General features: G+C 45.0%; 1 protein-coding gene across 2 annotated transcripts; it reads right to left on the bottom strand.

Annotated features, from left to right (window-relative positions):
- Positions 1-2,092: 2,092 nt before the first annotated feature.
- trim8b (tripartite motif containing 8b) lies at positions 2,093-27,163 on the bottom strand. 2 transcript variants are annotated; one of them, XM_084323944.1, is made up of 6 exons: positions 26,769-27,163; positions 24,433-24,938; positions 11,854-11,949; positions 11,350-11,615; positions 4,624-4,739; positions 2,093-4,481 (listed from the first exon to the last, which is right to left on the bottom strand). In XM_084323944.1, exons 1-6 carry the CDS (start codon positions 26,962-26,964, stop codon positions 3,790-3,792), a joined length of 1,872 nt encoding a protein of 623 aa, XP_084180070.1. In that variant the 5' UTR covers positions 26,965-27,163; the 3' UTR covers positions 2,093-3,789. The 2 variants fall into 2 exon arrangements, with proteins under 2 accessions (XP_084180070.1, XP_084180071.1); XM_084323945.1 differs by lacking the exon at positions 26,769-27,163 and having other exon boundaries at positions 24,433-25,069.
- Positions 27,164-27,205: the final 42 nt, after the last annotated feature.

Genomic DNA, 27,205 nt, shown 5'->3' with positions numbered 1-27,205 from the left:
TGTCAATCTGAAAATCAGACAGTTTATTTAATTAAATTCCTGAAATGTTGACCCTGTTTTGGAGATACAAGCCATTCACCAGACAGCATCGATATACAGTATATATATGTAATAAGTTTAGCACTAGAGCAGAAATGTAGGGTATTGTTTAGTGTAGGCAACGCACCAGTTGAGTAGGTGGACCTCCGTTCTTCTTCAGGCCACACATAAGAGTCAAGAAATTACTATCTGCGTGATACCTATACAAACTAACTGACCAAAAAACACCTCCCGGAGTTTTAAGCTAGGCTAGTGGTCCGTATTTGCTTTCATTAATTTGTGCCAAGCTAGCTTGCAGCCAGATAGCTTTCTACTGAACACAAAGAGAGGAAATTGGTATCTTCTTGTCTGACTAGAGAAGACCCTAAGCGCATTTCCCATAATGTTGACGTGTTCCTTTAACGATTCTGTATTCTGATAGATCTGAGAATTATCAAGTCTGAGTGAGCCGACTATGTTCAATAAAAAATAAAACAGAGGGGATTGGTTTGTATTCTATATTATTCCCACATTCCAATTATACTTTATATTATATTTATATATTATATTATACTTTTCCCAGACCTTAAAGGTGCTGTACGTGGTATTTCTTTGTTAAAACAAGTGTTAAATAGCTCTACATTCCAACAGCCATCACTGGCATCGAGTGTTTGGTTAGTAACATGGGTCTCCCAGTCCCTCTGCTCTGCAGTAAACAGAAAATTCATTTTCTGGTATCCCGTTCCCACTTTATCCAATCAGGAGAGAACCCTTGATATTTGTATTTATTTCAAGAAATCTTGCTAAACCAGATTTGCTTACTTATTCGTTTTATTTTTGCAGTGTGGAGTTCTCTCTCCTGATTGGATAAAGCAGGAACGCGATACCAGGAAATACATTTTCTGTTTACTACTCTTATTGTAGTTGTTATTTTAACATGTAAACCTCTTATTTTAACTAAATAAAACACCACTTACAGCACCTTTAATTCCCTGACTTGATTAAAAGATTTTGGCTGGTTGTTTAGTATGTCATCTGCTGACAGCGGCTGGTCAATATGACTGTAAACTAGGCCAGTGGTTTTCAAACTTCTTTTTCAGGAGACCCATATTTTCAGAATAAATATAATTGGGACACAAAGCTGATTTGGCAGATTATTGTGTTGGCTAACAGGACAACATTTATCCAACTTTTCGCTAAACAGTAGCCTACAGTGTTTTATTCAACATGTCAATTTCTTTATGGATTTAAGAGGACGTTGGCTTCATATACTTCCAGAGAATAATCTGGGGCCTAATTTTAATCTTCCCACGTGAAGGTTTCGATTCCGAAAAACACTGAACAGCTGAAGATTCTTCCTCACAACAAACATTACAGTACTTTTTTTTTATCTACTTTTTCTCCCATTTTCAATTTTTCTCCCATCCCAATTTCGTATCGTCCAATTCTACCCTCCCCTGTCTCGAACGCTGTTAGGCCATGCCTCCCACAAGCCGGCTGCAATGTGGACGAAGCCTTGCATCACGTGTCCCCTCCGGTACTCGAGGAAGCAGCAGTCGCATCTTTTCACCTGCACAGCGCGATCTCTCAGCGTCGGGGGTCTGTGTTTTGGAGGGCACGCCGCCCCCGTCGCTTCCTGATTCTGCTGCGCAGGCGCACCAACCGACCTGTAGGAGTCGCTGTCCACAACGTCCGATCCCCACCCATCAGCTTCCCACCCCCTAATACTGCCAATTGTATTAGTATGAACGACCAGCCAAGCTGATAGCAATGCGGAGAGCTGGGATCGAACCCAGAGTCTCCTGCATTGGTGGTGAGCGCCTTGCCCACTGCACCACCTAGCCGCCCTAAACATTACAGTACTTGACAGACAAATGGCAATGGGCTTCACAGCTACACAAAAATTTACAATTATATGCATCTGGGCAGAACATCAACATTTTCTCCTTTTTGTGTCATTCCCAAGCATTTCAAGACCTGGAAATGGTCAAACAGATTTTCAATACTCCATTCCAGCCATTAAGTCCGGGTGTGTGAAAAGGTGATTTAATACACAAAACAGACGTGCAAAAACTGGTTTTAAATTCGTTGATTTATTTTGAACCCTCCTCCAAATTACATGTAATTTTTCCATTTCACAAAATATTTACAAAAAAAAGAAGATACTTTTCCATTTCCTGTGTTGGTTCGACTGTTATTTGTCCATTGCTCTAATAGAGAAGTCCACTCTCTTTCTTAAGAAAAGTTCATGAAAAAATTCCTCCTGCCATACTCTCATACTCTTTCAAAACCCCATACAGTTTTTTCCCCCCGCCTATCTTTCTTTTTTGTTTCTGAGTGCTTATAAAACTCTTCCCCGCATGCTTACAGCTGCAAACAGGAAGCCAGGAGCTAGTGTGTGCTTGTTTTGAGAGGAAGTGACATCTTTTGCCCTGCAGGAAGTACAATTACAGCATCCGTCAATCCTCCAGATGCTTGCGTCGTTGATTCATTTTGGTCTGGCCCAGTCCTGCCTCTGTGTCTCTTCCGAGTCAAAGAGTCTTTTTTCTTTTTCTTTTAAGACAAACATGGTATCTACCGATGTAGAATAACACAAATGTCATCATAATCATTAAATGGGAGTCTCTTTCAGACAGACGATTTCATTCCTAATAGGACCCCTGGCATCACGGAAAGGGGGGGATCCAATCCCCCCCTCCGGAGAGGGAGCTCTAGGAATAGGGACTCGGTTCCCAGAATTCCCCTGACGGCTAGGTCAGAATAAACTAGCCCCTTAGATGCAGCTCCAATGTCCTCCTGTGGGTTGGCGTATTTAGTCCAGGCATACCAAGGCGTCCCCAAGTGCATTGTGGGTGTTCCACACAGAAGGGGAACGTGGAAGAGCATTTTGTGTGTCTGTGTGTGTGTGTGGGTTCAAGCCGTACAATACATCCCTGAACTCAGCGAAAAGGAGGCCAAAGTGCAGCAACAAAACCAACCAGACATTAAAAGGACCGCCGTCCTTTAAAAGGATCTGTGTTAGAGACATGGTCCCAACGGGCAGAGTAGAAATATGGTGGTGATAACGTAAGGCAATTTGACCTCAATAGAACTGGAAGGGACAATATCACAGAGACGTTTCGGATGCCAGAGGACTAAAACTCACAGCTTTCAGAAAGCCCAGCGCCATATGACGTCGTCCCCGTTCCCTTTAACCTCAAGCCTCTGCTCGCGTGAAAGCCTTCGGGAGGCATGAGGAGTACAGAATAATAATAATAAAAAATATTTTAAACGTTTTCATTTCCTACCAATCTGTCTCCTGCTCTATAAATAAAAGGATGTGGTCTGTTCTCTCTCTGCTTAACCCCCAGTGCAGGACTTGGTGAGACTACGCTACGACCAGTGAATGTTGGTACTGTTCTGTGTAAATGCTATGTTGAGCTGAGGTGCGCTAGAGTGAACGGCTGTTGTTAATGTAATGACACTTTTATGTATAATATACTACATGGGTCATTGATGAAAAAAATAAAATTTTAAATAAAGAAATAAAACACACAGAGATCAACCCTGCCTCCGAAAGTGTGTACGTGTCCTACATCTGTGTGTGTGTGTGTGTGCACACGTATATAAACATTTAAGTGTCAGTATATAATCAAGTTGTGTGTTGTTCATGTGTACTATCCTGTCAATAAAGCCTGTAAATGTGTAATATTTGTATGTCTGACTCTATATCTAAGTGTGTGCATGTGTATGTGTGTTTGTGTGTGCATATGCATCTAGTGTGTGTCTATGTTAACTAGTAACGTAGTGCTTTGCAGAGGGCTGTCCATAGAGCCCATAGAAGTCTGCGTGTCTGTGGGTCTGTGAGGCATCTATCCAGTCCCTCACCGCCAGACCCTGCATGGAGGGACCTCCAGATGCCAGGCCCGGAGGAGGGGGGTAGTCCTGGGCGCTGACCCAGGGGAAAGAGCCCGATCGGGGGTAAGGGGGATGGCCGCGGTGGCCTGACACGGAGGGAACTCCAGAGCAATAGCAGTTATCCATCGTGCATACCAGGATCTTGCGGCCTCCGTACTGAGGCAGCACTGCCTGCTGGGAGGAATGGGAGGAGCTACTGCCTCCAGGAGGGAAGTGGGAGGAGCCAAACACAGAGCCTGAATGGTGATTGGTCAGAGAGCCGCTGCCACTTCCCGTCCCACTGCCCTCGTTAATGTGGGAGGGCCCACATGGACCTAGAGGCTGTTGATTGGCGGACTGGCCCTCTCCAGAGGTGGAGCTGGCACCCAGGTAAGGTTGCTTGGCCAACGACGAGGAAGATGAGGAGGAGGAGTCTTTGAAACCAGGAGCAGTGGTTTTCCCGACATTCCCACTTCCGTCTGGGAAGGCAGAGGAGTGTTTACGTTTTTCTGCCCCTGAACCAGAGCTTTGGCCACTGGGATAAGCAGGAACAGACTGTAGGAAGGTAGAGGGAGGGGTAAGGGGAGCTGAGGAGGGAAAGGAGAGAGAAGGGTAGAGGGGTGTGAGAAACAAGGGGAAAATGTATTAAAGATTCAGACTGTTAAAACATAATCTGCTGGAACTGTAACGCATTAATAACCGTCGAGGCCTGGATTACACTTCTCCCACCTTCCAGTGTTCTCCTCAGGCTTTTCTCTCTCTTGGAGAGTTCAGACAGAAACAGCTTTGAATTTAGACTCCCCACTTTGTAAGGAAGGAGAGCACTGCCCACGCATGCCTGTGACCTGTAACAAAGAAAGAGAGAGAGAAACAAAAAAGTAGTAGTCCACTTAGAAACGTAGGATACAAGCTAAACACATCTGCCTGTTGCAATATTGTTTCCTATGGATCCCAAGAATAAGAGCCGCTACCTTGGTAATGACTAAAGGCAATTCAAATAAACAATAAGGTTTTATGGTATATTAGCCTTTTTCAGAATACAAGCTTAAGCAGTGGGTAAACGGTCTCTCACCTGTCCATGTGGATTCTAACATTAAGCAGTGGGTCAACTGTCTCTCACCTGTCCATGTGGACTCTAACATTAAAGGACCATAACAGTCTTTTTGACATGTGGGTTCCAAGTCATTTTTGCCTTGATACAAAAACCACTGTGCCGTTCTTTCTATATATACCGTTTTAACACTATTTTCTGCCGATTCACCACTGCCATTGGTTTCATGTATATGTGAACAAAAAACTTAAATGCACCTCAGATGTTACTTTCAAGGGTTTATCTGATGTTTAACACTTTGAGTGCCAACGACGAGATTTCTCGTTAGTTCATGCCGACCGTTGAGTGCCAACGACGAGAGATCTATTTTTTTTTTTTTTTTTCGATTTCCATTAATATTTCATCAATCTAGCCTCACGTTACCACTGGAAACTCTCTCTGAGCTCCATTGGGAAAATACCGCCCCCTATCGTCTCTCCGTGTGGTACTGCACCCCTTTGGATTGGATTGAATGAAACGCATGAAAAATAAATCCTGCTTCCACATTTTACTTCTCAGGCATGTAACTCGAGCCGATCGGATTCATTGTGGACCATCAGAACAGCGTGGAATCGGTGTTTCGACCACCCAGTGTTGGATCAATAAACGCGATCGATATTTGGAATGGCGATCAGGAATTGGAATAATCTTTTTGGAGAACATCTGATCTGAGGTAAGGAATCTATTTTACCAGTATTGGGATAATCAGAGCTTTTTTCACAGAGATATCAACGTGGGCCCTATGTGTGTGTGCGTGTGTGTGTGTGCGCTGATCAGGAAATGGATAATCGATTTTTCAGCCCGCTTCTATAGCGTGCATAAGTACACATATACTATCGATAATCTAGCGTTTATTTGAAAACTATTCATAAATAGGCCGAAAAATGACAACGTTTTTTGTGTATTCCAGTGTATTCCACTAAAGGGCGATTATCACAGAATCTTTATATTTTCCTGAAACTTTCAAAAAACGAGTTTTTCAAAATGGTATAAAACGGAAATGAACCGATTAAAAAACAATCCGTTTCGACAATGTTTTTTTTTATCCACTTTTTCTCCCATTTTTCTATATTTTCTCCCATCCCAATTTCGTATCATCCAATTCAACCCTCCCCTGTCACGAACGCTGTTTCTTGCCTCCCACAAGCTGGCTGCAATGTGGACTAAAGGCCTCTACATGCTACAGCAAATTCAAAGCAACTTCAACACAACATCGGCACGATTTCAGCGCGCTTGTTGCAGACAGTCTTGTAGACTGTGTTGCTTGAGCGTTGCGTACCTGTGTCCAAAATCTAATCTAAAGACCCGTTGCGTTGGTATTGCGTAGCAGTGATTGGTTGGTAGTGAATGGGGGCGGGGCTGTCATAGAATAATATTGGTCAGCGAGGAATACCATCCGCCATTGTTGTAGGCAGCAAGCTATGCTATCAATATTAGCTAAATAATTAGCGTCATAACTGGCCTTTTTCTGAAAACCCAAGCACATATTGTTCCATAGCATACGCCTTCAGTTGATCATGACAAATCCTCTCTTACCTTGACGATTAAAAAGCCTCCATAATTTAGTAAATAAAGCTGTAGCCAGCCAGCTAGCATTGGTGATATTCAAAATGCTATCCACATTAGCTACATAGCTAACCAACTAAATACAATGGTATCCTGAGGTAATGTTAAATACAACGTTTGCTAGTCGAAATGACTGGACACACAGGGACAAGTTAAACATCAATCAATTAATTTATTCCAACAGGTAATTTGAGCTGCATGTGAGCCGGTCTTTCTCTCCTCTCCATTGGAAACTAATGAAGTTACGTTGAAGCACAGAACCGGCTGACAAAGGTTAAGCTGCTAGCAACAGACTCTATAATACTTCCGGTCGGGGGATTTCAAAATAAAAGACAGACGATTAAAAGCACCGGAAATACGTTTATTTTGTACATTATCTAACGTTAACACGAACCTAAACTAACTTTAGATTAGTTTAGGTTCGTGTAACGTTAGATATTGTAAAAAATAAACGTATTTACGGTGCTTTTAGACTCGCTCTTTTATTTTGAAACCCCCCGCCCGGAAGTAAAAATGATGCTTATTCTTCTGCCTGTTATCAATGGGTTGGTTGAGAAGGGAAGCGTCATCTATCTAGGGAACCTAGCTACGTACGGGGTACAATGTTACATAGGCTGCGCGTTGATTTTGCAGAAGCATAAAGGTAGAGTGTCTGCAACACCGTTGCTTTGTCGATGTTGTGGTGCAGTTGCTTTGAAGTTTCTGTAGCATGCAGAGGCCTTAAGTCATACATAGCACAAGTCCCCTCCGGTACTTGAGGTAACAGCAGTTGCATCTTTTCACCTGCGCAGCTCGATCTCTCAGTGGTGAGGAGTAACGCGTGGGAGGCTCACGCTGCCCCCGACACTTCCTGATTCTACTGCGCAGGCGCACCAACCGACCTGTAGGAGTCGCTGTCCACAACGCCCGATCCCCACCCATCAGTTTCCCACCCCCTAATACGGCCAATGTGTATTAGTACGGACGACCAGCTAAACTGAAAGCAAATGTGGAGCGCTGGGCTCGAACAGGCAAGCCCAGCGTCTCCAGATTTTGTGGCGAGCGCCTTGCCCACTACGCCACGTAGCCGCCCGTCCGTTTCGACAATGTTGACTGCAAACAAGTCATTGATAAGCGACGGCCATATTATACACATAGCCATAATAATGCGTTCGCAAATATGAGAGCTCTATCATTGAAGTGGGCGTTGGCACGCAACAGGGTTCCGGGGCACCGGACCCGTGGCACGGAAAGTGTTAAGACACATTTTCAGATACAATGGAAACCAATGGCAGTGGTGAATGGGCGGAAAATAATTACCAAATCTTTCAGTAATGTAAAGAATTATGAAAAAGAACAACAGCACAGTGAGTTTTGTATCACCAGAACAATGACTTGGAAGTAACCCACATGTCAAAAAGACTGGTATGGTCCTTTAACTCATTCCCCGCCAACAACGTTTATATACGTTATTGGGCGCCATCCTTTGAACGCCAACCACGTATATATATGTTATTTTATCGTTTTTCCTTTTTTTCCGATTTTAATATTCTGGTGGCAGTATCGAGAGTGCAGTAAACCCTGTTCCAGACCCTGTGTTACACTCAAATGTCTCCGGGCGCAGTTTTCTGGGTCGGGCGAGTCGAGTGGTTCTCCCGATTGCATTCTTATTGGAGACTGGAACACGGATATGCAACGAAAAGATGCACCCGTCTTCAAGTCCTTCAGTAGGTTTTGTGATCTGCACGGCCTCAGCCAGCTAATCACCCAACCCACACGTGTATGTGAATCAACACATACTACCATTGACCTCATTCTGACCTCTGACAAGTCCAGGATCTCCAATAAAGGGGTTATAGCATGCAGGTTTAAGCGATCATTATATGATATTCTGTACCCGTAAAAAGCTAAAACAAAAGGCCGGCTGTCACAAAACAGTCACATCTAGAGACCTCAAAACCTACTCTAGCGAAGCCTTTAACCTAGAACTGGAGAGCCTGGACTGGTCAGAAGAGCTCAGTGGTACACTAGTTGAAGAAACATGGCTTGGTTTCAAAACCAAATTCTCAACAATACTAAACGACATGGCCCCCCTAAGAACCACCAGGGTAAAAAATCGCGCTGAGCCGTGGATGCATTCCGAAATATTGACCACTATGAAAACCAGAGACAAAAAATGCTCTGAGTTTCGTAAAAGTCAGTCAAAGCTTACCAAAAGCTCGAGCAGTGAACTCCAAGCCCATGTGACTGAACTCAAACTGCAAAGAAAAAGACCACATTAAACAAGAGGTGGACGCAGGCAAATACTGCGGCATGGTCATGCTGGACCTACAAAAGGCCTTCGACACTGTCAATCACTCCATTCTGATTGACAAGCTAAAAGCAATAGGTTTTGATCCTACCTGGAGGGAAGAGAACAGATGGTGGAGGTAAACGGTACCCTACCCCCCCCCCCCCCCCCCCCCCCTCCCAGTGAGCTGTGGTGTTCCACAAGGAAGCATACTAGGACCGCTACTGTTCCTAATTTATGCAAATGACATGTCGTCAGATTGTGACTGCAACTTGTTCCTGTTTGCGGACGACTCAGCCCTGCTGGTCCCTGACAAGAACAAGTTACAGGTTGAAACAACCCTCAGCTCGGAACTAGGCAGAATCTGCACCTGGCTCGCTGGTAACAAACTATCTCAGCAAGACCGACGGCTTCTCAGTTACAGTGGGTGACAATATTGTCACAAGGAAAGATGAAATTAAATTACATACCTGGGTTCCATCCTAGAGGCAAATCTTTCCTGTGACAAAATGGCATCCAATGTAATAAAAAAAGTCAACCAACTAACTAGATTCTTGTACCGGATCTCCTCTCTGGTAAACAAGAATACCCTGAAGACTGGCAGGAGCACTCATTCAAGGGTACTACGACTATGCTTGCACCTCATGGTACCAAAGCACCTCAAAGGCGCTAAAAACAAAATTACAAACATCACAAAACAAACTGGTCAGACTACTGCTTGACCTTACTCCTAGAACCCACCTCACCCCTGCCCACTTTGACAACCTAGGATGGCTTAGAGTAGACGACAGAGTACAGCAACTTGCAATGGGCCTGGTCTTCAAGATACACTACACCACTAAGGTACCCATGTACATGTCAAAATACTTCCCAAAGGTCAGTGAATACCACGACCACAACACCAGAGGGAGCTCCACAAATCATGTTAAACCCAGATTTGGCTCAAACAAGGGACTAAACACGTTTCACAATTATGCAACATCAATGTGGAACGCCCTACCCACACAGCTGTAAAGGAATGTGAATCACTACCCACTTTCAAAACCACTGTCAAAGAGCACCTACGGGAGACTGCAATTCGAAACTGGCCCCTGTAAATGTCCAAACCCAACCCCCTCCAATGTACAGTCCCCCCCCCCCCACCCCCCCAACCACCTCCAATGTTCAGTTTCCCACCCCACCTACCCAACCCCCCACCCCACCTACCCAACATCCTCCAATGTACAGTTTCTTCTCCCTCAAATGTATATACTCTCTTTTTAGACTATTTCTGTACTGTATAAACAGTACTGTATATTTGTAGATCTGGTATGTCATAAATGTCTAGATGTAACAGTACTGTCTACCTGTATGTCATATATGTTATGATGAATTGAAAATGGGGGACCCTGATGTAAACAAGACGAAAGTCTTTCTCTGGTCTGCATCCCCTTAACAATGAAAAAGGGCAGGGTTTGAGATAGGTCTATTGTGTGTATTGAGCTGTACTGTATTGTACCCATTCTGCAATCTGTTAATACAATTTTCAATCAATCAATCAGTCAAATGCCCCCGATCCATATGTTGTGGTGGGTTATGTCGTGGACCAGATGGACACCAGATGGACCAGATGGCGATCAAACAATTCGAATATTATTTTTGGAATACTCCCGATCACAGGTAAGGACTATCTGACGTCAATTCTGGCTTGATCGTGCAATGTTTTTATACCGATCCAGCTGATCAGCATGATGAAACATAATACCTATTATATACATTTGATTTGGAAATAGTAGCGTGTCCAGGCAAGAAACGCCAACGATTATAGTAGAATTCACATATAAGGCTATAACTCAGCCTTTCGGGAATTACCCCAGACCATTCTGAAATTATACTTATATTCACCACGGGATAACGCGCAAACGTATGCATGGAAAAAAATCTCTTTTTTGCATCTTGGACGGAAGAAAGTCACTGTCAAATGACCATAGTATTGTCCCCATAGCTATAATATAGAATATAGATATAGCTCTACAAACAAGGTGACGCACTCCTATCTTTAAAGCGTGGCAGAGCTACAACGGGACCCGTCTAATCCCCAGCGGTCAATGAGTTAAAAGGGGCATGTCAATATTATAGGAACATTATGGGAAATGCACTTACCGTCTATGATAGAAAGCAAGATAGAAAGCTATCTTAGATAGCAAGATAGAAAGCTATCTTAGCTAGCTTAGCACAAATTAATGAAGAGGTATTTTTGGTCAACAGCTAGGCCAGTGGTCTGTATCTGCTTCCATTCATTTGTGCGAAGCTAAGCTAGCTACCTGGGGCCAGCTGGAAAGGTTGGCTCAGGATCGGGATGCTTGGAGAACCCTTGTTGATGGCCTATGCCCCAAACAGGGTAAAAGGCGTAAGTAAGTAAGTAAGTAAGCTAGCTTACACAGAGCGGAACTTGGTATCCATCTCCTGGTCCCTACTCTGGAGAAGACGGTAAGCATATTTCCCATAAAGTTGGCGTGGCCCTTTAAGCAGTAGGCCAACTGTCTCTCACCTGTCCATGAGGATTCTAACAGGCTTTGTGTTCTTCATGAAGCTGAGCTCCTCTGCCTTGCTGAAAGCCGTCTGGACGGAGCTTAGCAGCTTCTGGGCTTCATGACGCTGCTCTCCCAGGGCCAGAACCTGGGCTGCGTTCTCCTGGCAGAACCTGGACTGAGCTCGATCCAGAACCTCCAGCGTTCGACCCAGGTCCTCCTCCAGGAGCTGATGCATCCGCTGGTACTGCAGACGAACCTCCTCCTTCAGCTCACACACCCTGTCCTGGAAGGCGGGGCGTGGACGTGCATGTGCACATGCACACACACATTAAAGGAATAGTTCACACATTAAAGGAATATTTCACATTGAGGCCTGTCTGATTTGTCCTTTCATGCAACCTTATTGCATTCAATTTTTGGACGCTGAGATATTGGATGCATGAAATGTTAGCATCATGCAAGTGGAAGTCAATGTGTGTGGGGGGGGGGGGGGGGGGGGCGGTCAAGAGTGCCAGACGTACCTCCACCACACACTTGTCAGAGTCCAGTTTATAGAGCTGCTCTTCGATGTCCTGCACCCTCTCCTCCACCCGCTCCTGCTGTCTCAACAGGCTTTGCTGAAACAAAAAAGGGAAGAAGGAGAAGGCTTAGTTGATCTCTTAAGCTTCGGCGAGTCCTGACCTCCAGTAGCCTCTAGCATCCACTGCCTGCGCCTGAGACACTGGTAGCGGGAGAACCAGCTAATTTAGTCTCCATCCAACACACACACACTCACTCCATGTGAGGGCTGAGAGGGAGGGGAGGGGGGCGCTGTCATAGCAACCAACAGCTATTTTGTGTTTGCATGAGTGAGTGAGGAATAATGTGGGGGAAACCAGGGAGCGGGAGGGGGAGATGAATAAACGGGCCTAAAGAAGCCGAAAAAGCTGCATCGTCTCTCCTCCTCTCGCCATGCTCCTATCCTACTCCTCTTCCTCTCCCCATGCTCCTATCCTACTCCTCTTCCCCTCCCCATGCTCCTATCCTACTCCTCTTCCTCTCTCGCGGCCGTACACACACACACACACGCACACATACACACATTCACAGGGTGAGTTGAATTGGTGAGTCACGGCGATGTTGTCACAACAACAAGCCTCGTTATTTCGGTGAGGGTGATGGCGTGTCAACGACAGCACCAGATGCCTGGTTGAGCCGAACGCGAGACTCGGCGAGGCCAACTCAGCTGGTGGGCGAACAAAGAGCGGAGAGGCCTGATGATACAACACGGGACCGTCCTGTTCCACAGGTCGAATGAGGGTCTTCTGTTCACAACGCAGGGATCCTGTTCATGTTGCGTCTCTGATCCCTGGTATTATCAATATTTTGTAGGGATGCACAGTATATCGGCAGATGATAGTGATTTTTTTTTATCGCATCGGTCCGATGAGCAGAACTAGGAAGAAAAAAACTTGGAAGACATATCGTAACGGCATGCAATGGTTATTTCTCTGTCCAGCTGTGCAGTTTTTATTTATTTATTTTGCCATGTGGTAGCTATTTGTTTGGGTTCTTGCACATGCACAAAAGCACTGGAATAGACTGCAGAACAAAAATAAAGACAAGATTGTTTCCCATTTTACAGCGCTTTCACGCCTTATCATTGATCATTGTTTTAATCTTGACTGTTCTGTTTTTATGCCCTGTAAGGTGACCGTGGGTGTTTTGAAAGGCGCCTCCAAATAAAATGTATTATTATTATTATTATTATTATCAGTTTCAGCACGTACAAAACTGGATTACTGTAGGGATATCCGTAAACATCGGATACGGAAAATGCATTATCGGTCTCTGCCAAAACATACGTATCGGTTGCATCCCTAATATTTGGATCCATAATACAAACTATAAAATGATCCCACAGGGCATCTTAACACACAGAGTTGCCATGCTTAGCTCCAGGACTGTGACCTGCATGGACTTGTCCTCAATGTGAGCCTCGCTGGGAGTGGGGGCGGGCGGAGGAAGAGGAACGGCTTTGAATTGGTTCCCAAAGGAACCAGGAGGGGAGAGCTGCTCATAATTCGGTAACACCAATAATATGATTCTCTCAGACACAAAATGTCAGGAGGGGCCTAGTGGCGGGTTTGGAATTAAGCAAAAGCAGCACCGAGCGGAGCACTAATGGGAGCATTTCACTCCCTGGAGTTCTTCTCAGTCATTAGTCCTACAGGTCAACGCCCCTAGACCATGGCACACACTCTCTCTGTTTCACTCACTCACTCACACACTCTCTCTGTTTCACTCACTCACACACACACACACACACACACACACACACACACACACACACACACACACACACACACACACACACACACACACACACACACACACACACACACACACACACACACACACACACACACACACACACACACACACACACACACACACACACACACACACACACACACACACACACACACACACACACACACACACACACACACACACACACACACACACACACACACACACACACACACACACACACACACACACACACACACACACACACACACACACACACACACACACACACACACACACACACACACACACACACACACACACACACACACACACACACACACACACACACACACACACACACACACACACACACACACACACACACACACACACACACACACACACACACACACACACACACACACACACACACACTCAGAGTTGCCATGCTTAGCTCCAGGACTGTGACCTGGTTGTGCTGATTGATAGATTTAGGCTCAGAGCAGAAGCCTGGGGGACTGAAGGGTCGGCAGAGCGATAGGTTCCCATAGGGGCTACCAAGAGGGTTTATGTGTGTGTGTGGGGGGGGGGGGGTACCTTTAGGTGGGCTGGAGGGATGGGCTACAGGGAGGGGTTCTATTAAGCTGTCATTTCAACACAGTGTCTTTTCCATCAGAATCACCAGAGCAGGAGGGTAGGGGCAGAGGAAAGGTCACTTCTAGCCTGGAGATGGTGCTGGGCTGGGGGGGCTAGCAGGGCGGGTTAGCAGGGTCAGAATGGTGGAGGTTCAGTGTGTGAGTGAGTATATGCATGTGTGTGTGTTGGTTTTCTGATACCTCCCTCTCAACACAGAGGACACAAAAAGGTTAACGTTATCAGTTAAGATTGCGCTCATGTTTGAAGTACAATGTTTTGTAACAACAGATGAAAAGAGTTGGGTAAAAACAGCCTCACCCCGTGTTTAGCTATGGCTGTTCAACTGCACCAAGCCAACTGGACAGACAGACTGTATACACATCAGCTGATTGAGTCACATCCTTATAGTTAGGAATAAATAACCCTAACTTATTGTCAGCATTGACACCCAAACTGGGTGCAACTGCATGGTGAACTATATGAGTCGGGAGTGGGACCGAAGCCTCTACGGTCCGTCCCCCCAGAGACTAAAATGCTAATCCCATACACCGCCTACCCACATACGGCCACCGATATACGAAGAAGAGCAAACCATCCGACATCCGCTCTACCAACTGCAGTATGCGGCAGCAAACCCCCAGGAAAAGGGGAGGATCACAAGGGAGGCCAAAGGAAACCACAGAATGGAGTGACGAATCACTTTAATTCCCCCCCAAACCCCCCCCCCCCCCCCCCCCCCCCGACTAGCGATCCCAGGCTAGGATGCACCTGTGCTGGGGAGATAAGGCCGAGCGAGAGCCACTCATTGTTCCACCCTCGACTGCATTGTTTGTCATTCCAACAGATGAGAATGGGCCTGGAATGGATCGCCATTGAAAAAAAATGCATATAGACTTGACGATAGACAAAAGATACACATTCAAAACTCAGTGGTTTCCCAGTTCAGGCCATTCCTCCCCTTACAAGAAATCGGTTCGCTAACACTGACCGAACTGAACGAAAATGGTTCCAAATATCTTTGTAACCAATACATATTAATGGCCTACCTTCAACTTTGCCTGTATGTAACCATGAATGACATTCAAATATCTTGAATACAAAGGGGTTCAGAATGACCAGTGACCCGACCGCCATAGTACTGATGCTGTGAGTGCACTTAACAGTGGGGGAAGAGAGAGCGAGTCCACTTTGGCAAATTAAACAACACTGATTGGGAACGGACTGAATCAGTTAATAAAACATACATCAGTATCTGTGATCAATACTATATGCTTATCTGCTCTGTCCACAATGTCCTATGTCTTTACATAGAGACATCAGTCAGCGCTTTCTGACTGCGACTTTGATTGTGCCATAATGTTAGCATGTGGCAAAAAAAGGCCCAATACAAGATGAAATGAATGAGCGAATGTCTGTGTCTGTAGTTTTATGTATGCCATTTCCTGACTGTATATTAACTCAATCAGCGCCAGACCCGAGGATTGTCGGGTTAACTCGCCGACCGCTCAGCGCCATACCCGAGTATAGTCGGGTTTTCATCGTTATTTCTTTTATTCAATATTTTTATTCATTTCTCTCACACGGACCTTGGGGTTACCATAGGGAATCACTCTGAGATCGCTAGAGTGCAATACCGGCCGCATCCTGGTAGGTGGCAGTATCGCCCACCCTTCTAAACTTTTTTTTCACACCCCGTGTTACATTTAATTCACTCCGGGCGCAGTTTTTTTGGTCAGGCGAGTCTGGCGGTTCACTCGATGACATTGAAACACGTCCAATGCCCCCGATGCATGTGTTGTGGTGGATTATGTTGGCGACACGATGGACACCAATACTAGAAATCGCGATCAGACAATTGGAATATTCTTTTTGGGGTACCACCTAGTGAAGGTAAGGACTATATGACATCAATCCTGCTTTGATCCAACCATGATTTCACATCGATCGCAAACGACCATGTGTAACGTACTCCATGCCGTTGGTGACGATCAAAGCATAAAAAAACGATGCAAAAAAACATGCATTCATGATGAAACATAATACCTATTATATACATTTGATTTGGAAATAGTAGCGTGTCGGCGGCTAAGTGGCGCAGTGGGCAAGGCGCTCGCCACTAATGCAGGAGATGCTGGGTTTGAGCCCAGCTCTCGGCATTGCTACCAGCTTGGCTGGTCGTTCATACTAATACAATTGGCAGTATTAGGGGGTGGGAAGCTGGTGGGTGGGGATCAGACGTTGTGGACAGCGACTTCTACAGGTCGGTTGGTGCGCCTGCGCAACAGAATCAGGAAGCGACGGGGGCGCTTATTCCTTATTCCCAGAGTACGCCCGAGTGCTTCCGCGTTTTCCCTGATTGGCTGCGACACGCCCCGTGGCAGGCGCGGCAGCCGCAGAGCTTGCGGCAGAGCTTGCGGCATTATGTAGCCGTAATCCCCGATAATTTTCATTCGAAGCTTAGCTCAACTGGCAGCGCTGCGGTCCTGCGGTCCGTTGGTGACAAGTTCGAATCCCTTCATTTTTTTTGTTTTTGTTTTTTAACATGCATTCTTTCGCCGGTTAAGTTTAGGCATTAAGGTTAAGGTTAAGGTTAGGCATTGTTTCAGAGTTGGTTAAGGTTAGAAGGGTTAAGTTTAGGCGCTGTTAAGGAGCTGGTTAAGGTTAGAGTTTGTCTTAGAGAATGGCAATATTATTTCGGAGTTGGTTATGGTTAAGGTTAAGGTTAGGCATGGTTAAGGTTAAGGTTAAGGTTAGGCATTGTTTCGGAGTTGGTTATGGTTAGAAGGGTTAAGTTTAGGCGCTGTTAAGGAGCTGGTTAAGGTTAGAGTTTGTCTTAGAGAATGGCAATAGACAGCCTATTTCCGCGCTGCAGCGCGAGGCAATAGACAGCCTATTTCCGCGCTGCAGCTCTCTCGCGCTGCCGTGGTCACATGGGCGTCATGGCCAATCAGAGAAAACGCGGAAGCACGCGACGTACTCTTCCGCTGGGAATAAGCTACACGCGACGGGGGCGGCGTGTCCCTCCCACGCAGACCCCCACCGCTGAGAGATCGCAATGTGCAGGTGAAAAGATGTGACGGCTGCCTCCTCGAGTACTGGAGGGGACACGTGATGCAAGGCTTGGTCCACATTGCAGCCGGCCTGTGGGAGGCATGGCCTAACAGCGTTCGAGACAGGGGAGGGTAGAATTGGACGATACGAAATTGGGATGGGAGAAAAATAGAGAATGGGAGAAAAAGTAGATAAAAAAAAGGAAATAGTAGCGTGTCCAGGCGAGCAACGCCAACGCTTTTAGTAAAATTCACGTATTGCTCCATAGCGCCGTTTTCTGGAATTAGCCAGGATCACTCTGAAACTATATTCACCACGGTATAACACGCGAACGTATACATGGAAAAATTATTCTTTTTCACATATTGAACGATGGATAGTTGATGTCAAATGAGCCATAGTATTGTATCCATAGCTATAATATAGAATATAGATATAGCCCTGCAAACACCACCACGCATCCCTATCTCTTAGAGCGGTGGCGCAGTAGGAACTGTGAGGGTTCGGTGTGGGAATAGGAGAGGAGACCCCAAATGCAAGAACACGAGCGGAGAGAGAAGAGACTGAGACGACGGGATGAAGTGAACAGGCTTTTACTATACAGTTGCTACAAGGATACACGTTGCAAACGGTAGCAAAACAAAAGCGAACTGTACAACCCGAAAACAAACTCAGCAGTGCTGGAAAAATATGGACTAAGTAGGAATGGACTCACGGGGAAACACTGGTGACAAGGTGAGTACGTGACCGAACACAACTGTGGTAACAACGACGAAACAATGCAAAACAAATCAATGCAATGGCGCGACAATGAATGTGAGGAACGGGCAGCAATAAGTACTGCCCGTAATTACTAACAAGTGCCAGCTGGTATAAGGCCAGGCATGGCCAAGGCTGAGGAACACAGAATTAGTAAAGGAAAGCTCACATCATAAATAAAAGCATGTGTAAGGGGAATATCTTAACACATTGAGGACCGGCCGGCGCCGTCTAATATGTGGCTGGAGGACAAAGCTTTGTAAACAAACCGATGTGACTTTGTACAGCTATATCTATACTTTATAGTATTGCTATCTGTCCATTCTCATTGTCACTTGAGTGCATAAACCGTGCCTTCATAATGGCTTAAAGAAGAAAAAAAATCGGTTGGTTGTCATTTTATAGCGTCGTGAATATAAGGTTTATCGCACTTTTCGTCTCATATATTTTCTGGGCAGCTAAATATGAGGCTAAAGGCTACTCACGTTATATCGAACGACATTTCTGTTGTATATATTCGAATGAAATAAAACAAAATGCTTATCATCCGGACTATTCCAGAACATCTATGGATGAAATGGGGGCGGCGGGGGACGCCGATTAGTATTATTGATTAGCAATAGAGTGTCCGTGCAAGTAGCCACATTCACTGATCAATTGCTTGCGTTTTACAACAAGCTCCAATCCGGCTATAATTTAGGTTAATAATGTCTTACCGTCAGCCCATGTGATAGCCGGCAGCATTTCGCCCTTATCGATCGGCATCTGGTAGATCGATATGTCCATTGGCCGATCATAAATCCCATTATTCCAGGCTGAAATCTGCTAATCGAAACGTGAACAACGGTGCGGGCCCTTCGTTTGGGATCAGGCTCATATCGTAGACTAGGCCTGCCACGATAACACATTTTGCTGGGCGATTAATTGCCCCCGAAAATATCGCGATAAGCGATATTATTGCGACCGGTTAGAGAATTTTTTTTGAGAAATTTATTTCCCAAAACTTTTATTTTGAAGCCCACCGCTCCGTCTTTTCCGGTTTTAGACTTTTATTTTGAAGCCCACCGACCGGACCGGAAGTATTGTTGCGATTATCCTAAGCAGAACATATGAGCCGACAACATGTCTCGTCCGGTTGTTTTTGAGCTAATAACAAATGTTGAGATTGTTGGTGAACAACTAACTTTAGGTTAGTTTTAACGTTAGCTACTAACGTTAGATGCAGCTACTACAGGCAATCAACGATGAGGAGGAAGCGTCAAAGCAGTATATAATAGAATAGCTGTGGTGCGTAGGCACTGCAGCACGACTCGAAACTACCGGAGTGTTATAATAAATTAATTCATGTTTAACTTGTCCCCGTGTCCAGTCCTTTGACCAGCCCCACTCGTTCATTGTAAACAATGATGCATGTAATTGTATTAACGTTATTCTGTGTTGTACTTGTAGCTATGCTATACGTTGTATTTCGTTTGTTAGCTAATGTTGTTAGCATGGAATGAGAATCAAAGCTCTATCTTTAATCTTTATTTAGCAGTCCAGTTTCTCCGGGCAGTAGCGAGTAACTACTTGGGTCTAAAAATAGCTAACGTTACACTACAAATAATGCTACTTGGTTAAAAGGAGCCACACTTGAGAAATGTAGTTAAGCTGTGGCGTTGCCCCACGGGGCTCCCGTGCTGTACTCTAGTAACGTCAGCGACCCGCCTCCCAACACGGACAGTGACTGACAAGCGGCACTGGTTCCGCCTCATTAAAACAAACGCGCAAATAGCAATTAATCGCGCCCGTCAAAATCATTGCATTCATTTTAATTATCGCAGCAATTAATCGATTTATTGCTTATCGCGGCAGGCCTATCGTAGACAGTAAAATAATTCGCCCTCAATGATACTGCAGTGGAGCGATGGCGCCCCTAAGAGGATCTGGCCGGTATTGCATGTTGCCGAAATCACAGATGCGGGTAGATCTGCAGAGTCGATGGGGGATTTTGATACAGTGATTAATATGGAATAATACAATAACAACTTGCCACGAGTTAACTCGTGGCTCTGGTCCTCAACGCATGGCACAGAAACCCGAGTTAACTCGTGGTTGGGCGGCAAAGTGTTAAAGGAAAACATATGTAAAAGAACAACCCTTAATGGAAACATATGAAAAGATGTTAACACTATTAAAGACATGTGTAAGGGGATGAACCCTTAAAGGAACACATGTAAAGTTATCAACACTTACAAAAACATATGTAAAGGGATGAACCTTAAGGGAAACATATGAAAAGATAAGCCTTTTAAACACAAGCTAAACAACACAACACAACATGAACAGAGGAAACACAGCATTAAAGATAGCATAAATATCATCCAGCAGACCTAGGACTAAAGGCCTGAGAAGGCTCTATTCTCCACTTGCACAACCTGAAAGTAGGCACTTCCGGCTGACTTCCGGTTGCGAATGGTACTTCATGTCCCATCCAAATACATTGGTTTTAGCTACTTTTCTCCCGTTATTTAAACAACTTTGTAGTCACAGAGAGGCAATGAAACGTTTGTATTATTATAGTATAGAATGTATTTAATAAGCAAACGTTTGTCAGCAGGGTTTTTGGGCTGTATTTCATGTAAAAACGTTCACTGTTAGTTTACTTGCTCACGCTAATTAAGGCTAATGCTGGCTAACAGAAGCTAGCGCAAGAAACGACGCCGCAAAGTATTGTTTATAGTGCATTTCTTGCCACCTTATAGCATTTGTACATTTGTATGACAGTCTATAATGCTCCCGTGAGGTTTTTCCGGACGTTTTGGTAATGATTTTCACTATAAAATCATATTTCTAAATGACAGGAAGTTGATGAAAACTGTCCGGGATAGCTTTGAGCTAACGATCTTTTCCATTCTAAACGTAACGTTAGTTGTTCAAAACATTACCTGTCTATATAATTTGTTCCTCAACGTTATATAGACAGGTAATGTTTTGTAAACTAACTGCAGCCTGCTACAGTTAGAAGCTAACGTTAGCCAGCAAGCTGCAGCCTGCTACAGTTAGAAGCTAATGTTAGCCAGCAAGCTGCAGCCTGCTACAGTTAGAAGCTAACGTTAGCCAGCAAGCTGCAGCCTGCTACAGTTAGAAGCTAATGTTGAGGAACAAATTATATAGACGGGTAATGTTTTGAACAACTAACGTTACGTTTAGAAGCTTGCTGGCTAACGTTAGCTTCTAACTGTAGCAGGCTGCAGCTTGCTGGCTAACGTTAGCTTCTAACTGTAGCAGGCTGCAGCTTGCTGGCTAACATTAGCTTCTAACTGTAGCAGGCTGCAGCTTGCTGGCTAACGTTAGCTTCTAACTGTAGCAGGCTGCAGTTAGTTTACAAAACATTACCTGTCTATATAACGTTGAGGAACAAATTATAACAGTGAACGTTTTTACATGAAATACAGCCCAAAAACCCTGCTGACAAACGTTTGCTTATTAAATACATTCTATACTATAATAATACAAACGTTTCATTGCCTCTCTGTGACGACAAAGTTGTTTAAATAACGGGAGAAAAGTAGCTAAAACCAATGTATTTGGATGGGACAGGAAGTACCATTCGCAACCGGAAGTCAGCCGGAAGTGCCTACTTTCAGGTTGTGCAAGTGGAGAATATCTGGAGCTGCTGCGTTTGGCCACCAGAGGGCAGCAGAAAACCACTGTTCATATTGTTCGGACAGGATCCCTGGCCGGGATGCGTGTATCCTTTCCGCAACGGAATTCGGTTTCCGGGTTCCTCTGATTGGCCGCGACCCCCACGTGACCCGCCCCCCTATCCACCGCTCTGCTCTGCCGCTGCCGCGCGCGGCAGAGCGAGCGGCCGCGGACTCGCTTCCTCAATTTATACGCATGGAAGTATTGACTGAATGAATGAATGAATGAATGAATGAATGAAAACTTTATTTAACAGATTGCAGAATGGGTACAATACAGTACGGCTCAATACACACAATTGTTAAGGGGATGCAGACCTGAGAAAAACGTTTGTCTTGTTTACATCAGGGTCCCCCATTTTCAATTCATATAGAACGACTACGCCGTAACAAATCATTAAAAAAAGATACCGTTAACTGGAATATGTTGTGCCTTTACACATAGTTGGATTATGTAATTGGTTTGTCATGACAAACAAATTAAAAAATCGCGATTTACCCGCTGGCTACAACAACACACAGTGACTGCATGTAGTCACTGTGTGTTGATGTTGTAGCCACCTCCTCAGAGGCAGGAATACTAAGCTCCCCCTTAAGCTCCAGGAGAGAGGGGAGAGGCTGAAAACCTGCAGTTCTTGCCCGACTGATGGGAGCCGAATCCCCGGATCCGATTTGTCTGATGAATACATTCATTCAGTCAATACTTCCATGCGTATAAATTGAGGAATCGAGCGAGTCCGCGGCAGCGGCAGAGCGGTGGATAGGGGGGCGGGTCACGTGGGGGTCGCGGCCAATCAGAGGAACCCGGAAACCGAATTCCGTTGCGGAAAGGATACACGCGGCCGGGACCATGACAGGAACAAAGATGGGCTAGGCCTGTGGCGCTGATTGAGTTTTAAGGGTGTGAAGTTCAGGCTTTTACCACCATACGATTTGATTTTGATTCGTAAGGCAGCAATGTAATATTCGAAAAATATAACAGATCTTGCTGTGATGCAATTTAATCCGATTCATTCAGTGGCATGTGTGATCCAGCAAACACAATGATGTTACAACATTTCTACCAGATCTCAAACACATACGGACAAAATGAGGGTGAGAGTGAACTAGTGATGCACCGATGTGAAAATTGTGGCCGATACCGATAACCGATATTAATATTGCTGTTCTGGCCGATACCGATATTTACCGATGTCGATATCTCTGTATAGAAAACACTTTTTTATGATAATCAAATAAAGAGCTATTTTCCAAAACGCATAATTTTTTTTTACTTTTGTAACTTATTTTCAGAAATGACTGATATTTTGAAACTATTTAAGGCCAAAACATGTAAAAAGAAGAAAAAAAAGATAAAAAAAAAAAAAAAAAAAAATAAAAATAAATTTTTAAATATCGGCCCTATCTTGATATCGGACCGATACCGATGTGTAAAAAAACGGCCATATCGGCCGATATTATATCGGCGGCCGATATATCGTGCATCACTAGAGTGAACTGTATTATTCTATTTAACACTCTGTTTAACCTAAGGCCATGGTTACACTAGGGTAAAACAGCAATGTTGTATTTTCGAATGATTACGTTTGCATGTCCAAGTTAAAAAGAAACGTCGTTTTGGCAGGAAAACGCGTTTTCCTAGTGGCAACGCTGAAAGGGTGTTTTCGTTTTGGAAACTCGCCGACAATGGTGCCATGTAATTTGCGCGAGCCGGATACTGAGCCGTTTTTTGCCCAACGCCCATGCGCAGTAGTAAACACCGACGCCAAATTCTCCCCTGGCTGGACCTATACAGGATATCAGCTGCGTCCTCCTCAGATTGCCTGTAGCTGCGGCTAAACTAAGATCATGCCAAGTTATTGTTATAAGGAACCCAGTCCAAAACTACAACAGTCTGCATTCCCTTAACAATTGTTTGTATTGAGCCGTATTGTATTGTACCCATTCTGCAATCTGTTAAATAACGTTTACAGCCATTCATTCTGCTAGCATTAACGTTACTACGCTGCTAGCCACAATGCTATACTGTTATAATGGCATATCCCAATCACGTTAGCACGTAAGCTAACAAAATCGGCAATATTTTTGTGAGACTAAACTAAACTCTTGGTGGTCAATTGTGTTGATGTTAGTTTTGTTTCATCAACAAATCATCAACAAATGAGGCAGAACACACAGTGAATGTATCCGTTTTTGTTTATTGCACACTGAAAAATAAATGCTAAGTTGCTAAATGGCTCATGCGAGGTATTTAAAGATGGTGACTTTGTTGTTTTTTAGCAGGAAGTGTAGTGACGCGTTCAACCTTTTCTGATTGGTTGAAAATGGCCTTCATGTTTGAACTACATCGCCACCTACTGCTTTGGCATTGTACTACATGTATAGTAGACGAGACAAAACTACGTCTAACTTAACTCTAATTTGCCGCAGCGTTCTGAAAAGCGAAATGAAATGGCCCTAATGTAACCGCAGCCTAAGGCACCATTCTTTGAATCTGGATATCCCCCCCCCTCTTTTACGATATATTAACGATCTGAGTCGATTAAACTACATTCTATTGACTGAACCAGATCATTTGCCATTCGAATCGATGTAGGGATCCAAATCGACGGGTCGCTACACAGCCTTAACGTATGTGTGTGTTTTATAATCATGCATGTAAACGAGTCTTACTCTTATGTCGTTGCGTCGTAGCTCCACGTCGGTGACCGCGTGGCCGTGGCTGGGGTGGCAGCGGGCGAAGCAGCAGTACTGACAGACAGCCGTCTGCTCGGCGTCACAGTGGTACAACCTGTACTCGTCGTGCTGCGGGCAGGTCCAGGCCTTTACGGCCTCCGCCTCGACCAGCAGGTGCCCCAGGGCCGAGCAGGGCTGCTGCAGGTGCGTCTGGACGTGGGACTGGCAGCAGGGAGCGTTGCAGCGCAGGCACACCTTCACCGCCGGGAGCGGAGGGCCACGGCGGCACAGGATGCACTGCAACACCGGCGTGGCGGCCTTCTCTACGCTCAGGGCGTTGTACTTCTCCACAATGTTGGACAGCTTGTGGTTCTTCTCCAGGCTGGGCTTCTGCGAGTAAGCATGGTTGCACTCGGGGCAGCGAGCCAGGGAGGAATCTTTGGCCCAGGCCTCGCTGATGCAGCCCCGGCAAAAGTTGTGCTTGCAGGGCAGCTGGATGGGGTCTGCGAAAACGTGTAGGCAGATCGGGCAGATCAGCTCCTCCTCGAAACAGTTCCTCCACGTTTCCGCCATGTCAGAGGCCATCATGGTTGGGGCAGGCATACACTAGTGTCTCCTCTCTCGTTTTGACAAGCCGGCGGGTCCCCCCCCCCCCCCCCCCCCCCCCGTAAATGCCTGTCTCTGTATCCTAAATAGCAGTAAATCTGAAGAAGCGCTACAACACCGGGTCACAGAGTGAAACTAAATCAAGACAAACCAGTTACAGTTCAGCAGGATGAATTGATACGCCAACCCTCTCGTCCGGCTGACCACAATCTGTGAGTAACGTGGCTGAGAGACTCACTGACAGATGACTAGTATTGCTTATTGCTGGGCATGGAGGCAAATTCCGGAATAAGACTAGCGAAGGCCTCAGGCAAACGATGACAACACCTTTGTAATTACAAAACACACAGTAGGGCTGCCGTCTGATGCAGATTACAGCAAAGGGTGCTCTTTCCTTTCCTCTGAATTACACACACGTAGGGCCTGCTGTTGCACTTGAGCAACGTCTCTCTGTGTGTGTATGTGTGTGTATCTATATGGCCTAGAGAGGAATCAGCCACAGCCTACATTCTTTTCAGCTACAGGTAAACCATGAAATGCAAACAAGGCACAGAGATAATCACCAAGCAACAATGCTCTTTCAGAATGTTCAGGCCTACTCACAGAATGACTACATCAGTGATGATGATAGTGAGCATGGTGTAGCACATGAAACACTTGCTTGCTCACCTTTTCCTTCCTGTGTGCGCAGGCCCCCCCCCTCCCCTTTTTTCTTTTTACTCCCGAGGTTAATGAGCTTGCCTGACTTCCCCGTCGGTTTATGATTGATCGGAGACCAATTCAGAGCAAGAAATGAACCATGAAAACCAAAGACTGCGTTTTCCAACTGCCTTCCACCCACACCCTGAATACAATTTTTTTTAACAGAGCTCTTCAACCTGATAGTGAATCTGTAACGTAACTTCAAGGTTGATGCAACGTTTCCCCCTTCGCTCAAACAACACAATGCAGCTTAATGCTTTTGTCTATTGAACCATGGGGTAAGACTGTTTTGGGACCCTTCACCAGAAATTCGATTATAGCCTACCTATAACGCTATTTGGCAGTCGGGTAAATACATAAAAATAGCCTACTAATTTGTAGATTAGATACATGTGACATGTGTCTTCAGCCCTTCAATAAACATTGCATCACATCGCAACGGACTTTGACACAATAGCGACATAATAATACTGCCCGTTGTATTTGTTTGATGAATAACGCCAGCTATGTGGCACAGGCTCGCATATCTGTACACAAGGCCTCAGCTTGTCTCACAATAGTCCGTTCGTGTTCTGTCGACAATAAAAGCCGTTTAATCTCACTTAAAATAATATCACATACATGCCATCGTGTAAAGGCTATGTGTGTACTGCATTAGTTAATCGTTTAATAGCCGAATCCAGTTCATGCGCACAAAACAAAGGGTTTTAGAATCCGCTGGAATGTTGGCTGCTGTCGCCTTTGGTTTTTACCGACAGATCTATCAAATGTCTTAAGATTATGTTCTGGCCGCTTTGCTCGTTCCTTTACCGAATTCTGACATTGGTCGCTTCAGCCTTTAGCCAACAACATATTCCTCTCTAACGTTACTTCCTTAGCTTGATTAATAAATCGCGTAATTATGTCAGACGTCACCTCATTTCTACCAAAGCACAGGTATAAATAGACACTAGATTATGGATATTTTCGAACATGAAGGACCATTACTAACATATACAGCCATTATTATATGTAACAGTGATTACCATTATGTATAACTGATATACATACAAAAATATACCCTTCTAATCTTAAAGGGGACGTCGCTATTCTGTCCTTGTTAGAGGTAGCTGTCATCAGCCATCTTGCAATCCTCATTAAAAAGAAAGATATTCGTTGCAAAAAAAGATAGTAGGTTATTCCCAAAAACTCGTCTTCGATTGCTGACCTAGACAGGAACATCAACGAAAAACTCCCGTCATTATAAAACACGCCTTTCCATTATTATTATTATAATAAGTCCAATGGAGTAGCCAATACGTGGCTATTCGCGAGGCCTACGGTCTCGTTGTTGTGTCCTAGGCAAGGCGCCTCAATGGTACATAAATCCAATACGCCTTTGAATAATTATTAGTGATTTCTCCCCAGCTCTTTCTCTCTCTCTCCGGGCTCCGGGGAGAGATGGAATGCAGGCGAGCTGGAC

This window comes from Notolepis coatsorum (genome assembly GCF_963971535.1).
Source record: "Notolepis coatsorum genome assembly, chromosome: 10".
Taxonomy (NCBI): Eukaryota; Metazoa; Chordata; class Actinopteri; order Aulopiformes; family Paralepididae; genus Notolepis; species Notolepis coatsorum.
This window is presented reverse-complemented; position numbering and strand designations above follow the sequence as displayed.

What these genes read in the sequence shown, in the direction of transcription:
- trim8b (XM_084323944.1), bottom strand. Translation starts at nt 26,964, where the DNA reads ATGTTCCTGTCTAGGTCAGCAATCGAAGACGAGTTTTTGGGAATAACC. An exon ending in CTGACAAGTGTGTGGTGGAG is followed by an intron (nt 11,616 to 11,853) that starts GTACGTCTGGCA and finishes CCCGCCTTCCAG; the next exon opens with GACAGGGTGTGTGAGCTGAA. An exon ending in GTTAGAATCCTCATGGACAG is followed by an intron (nt 4,740 to 11,349) that starts GTGAGAGACAGT and finishes TCTTTGTTACAG; the next exon opens with GTCACAGGCATGCGTGGGCA.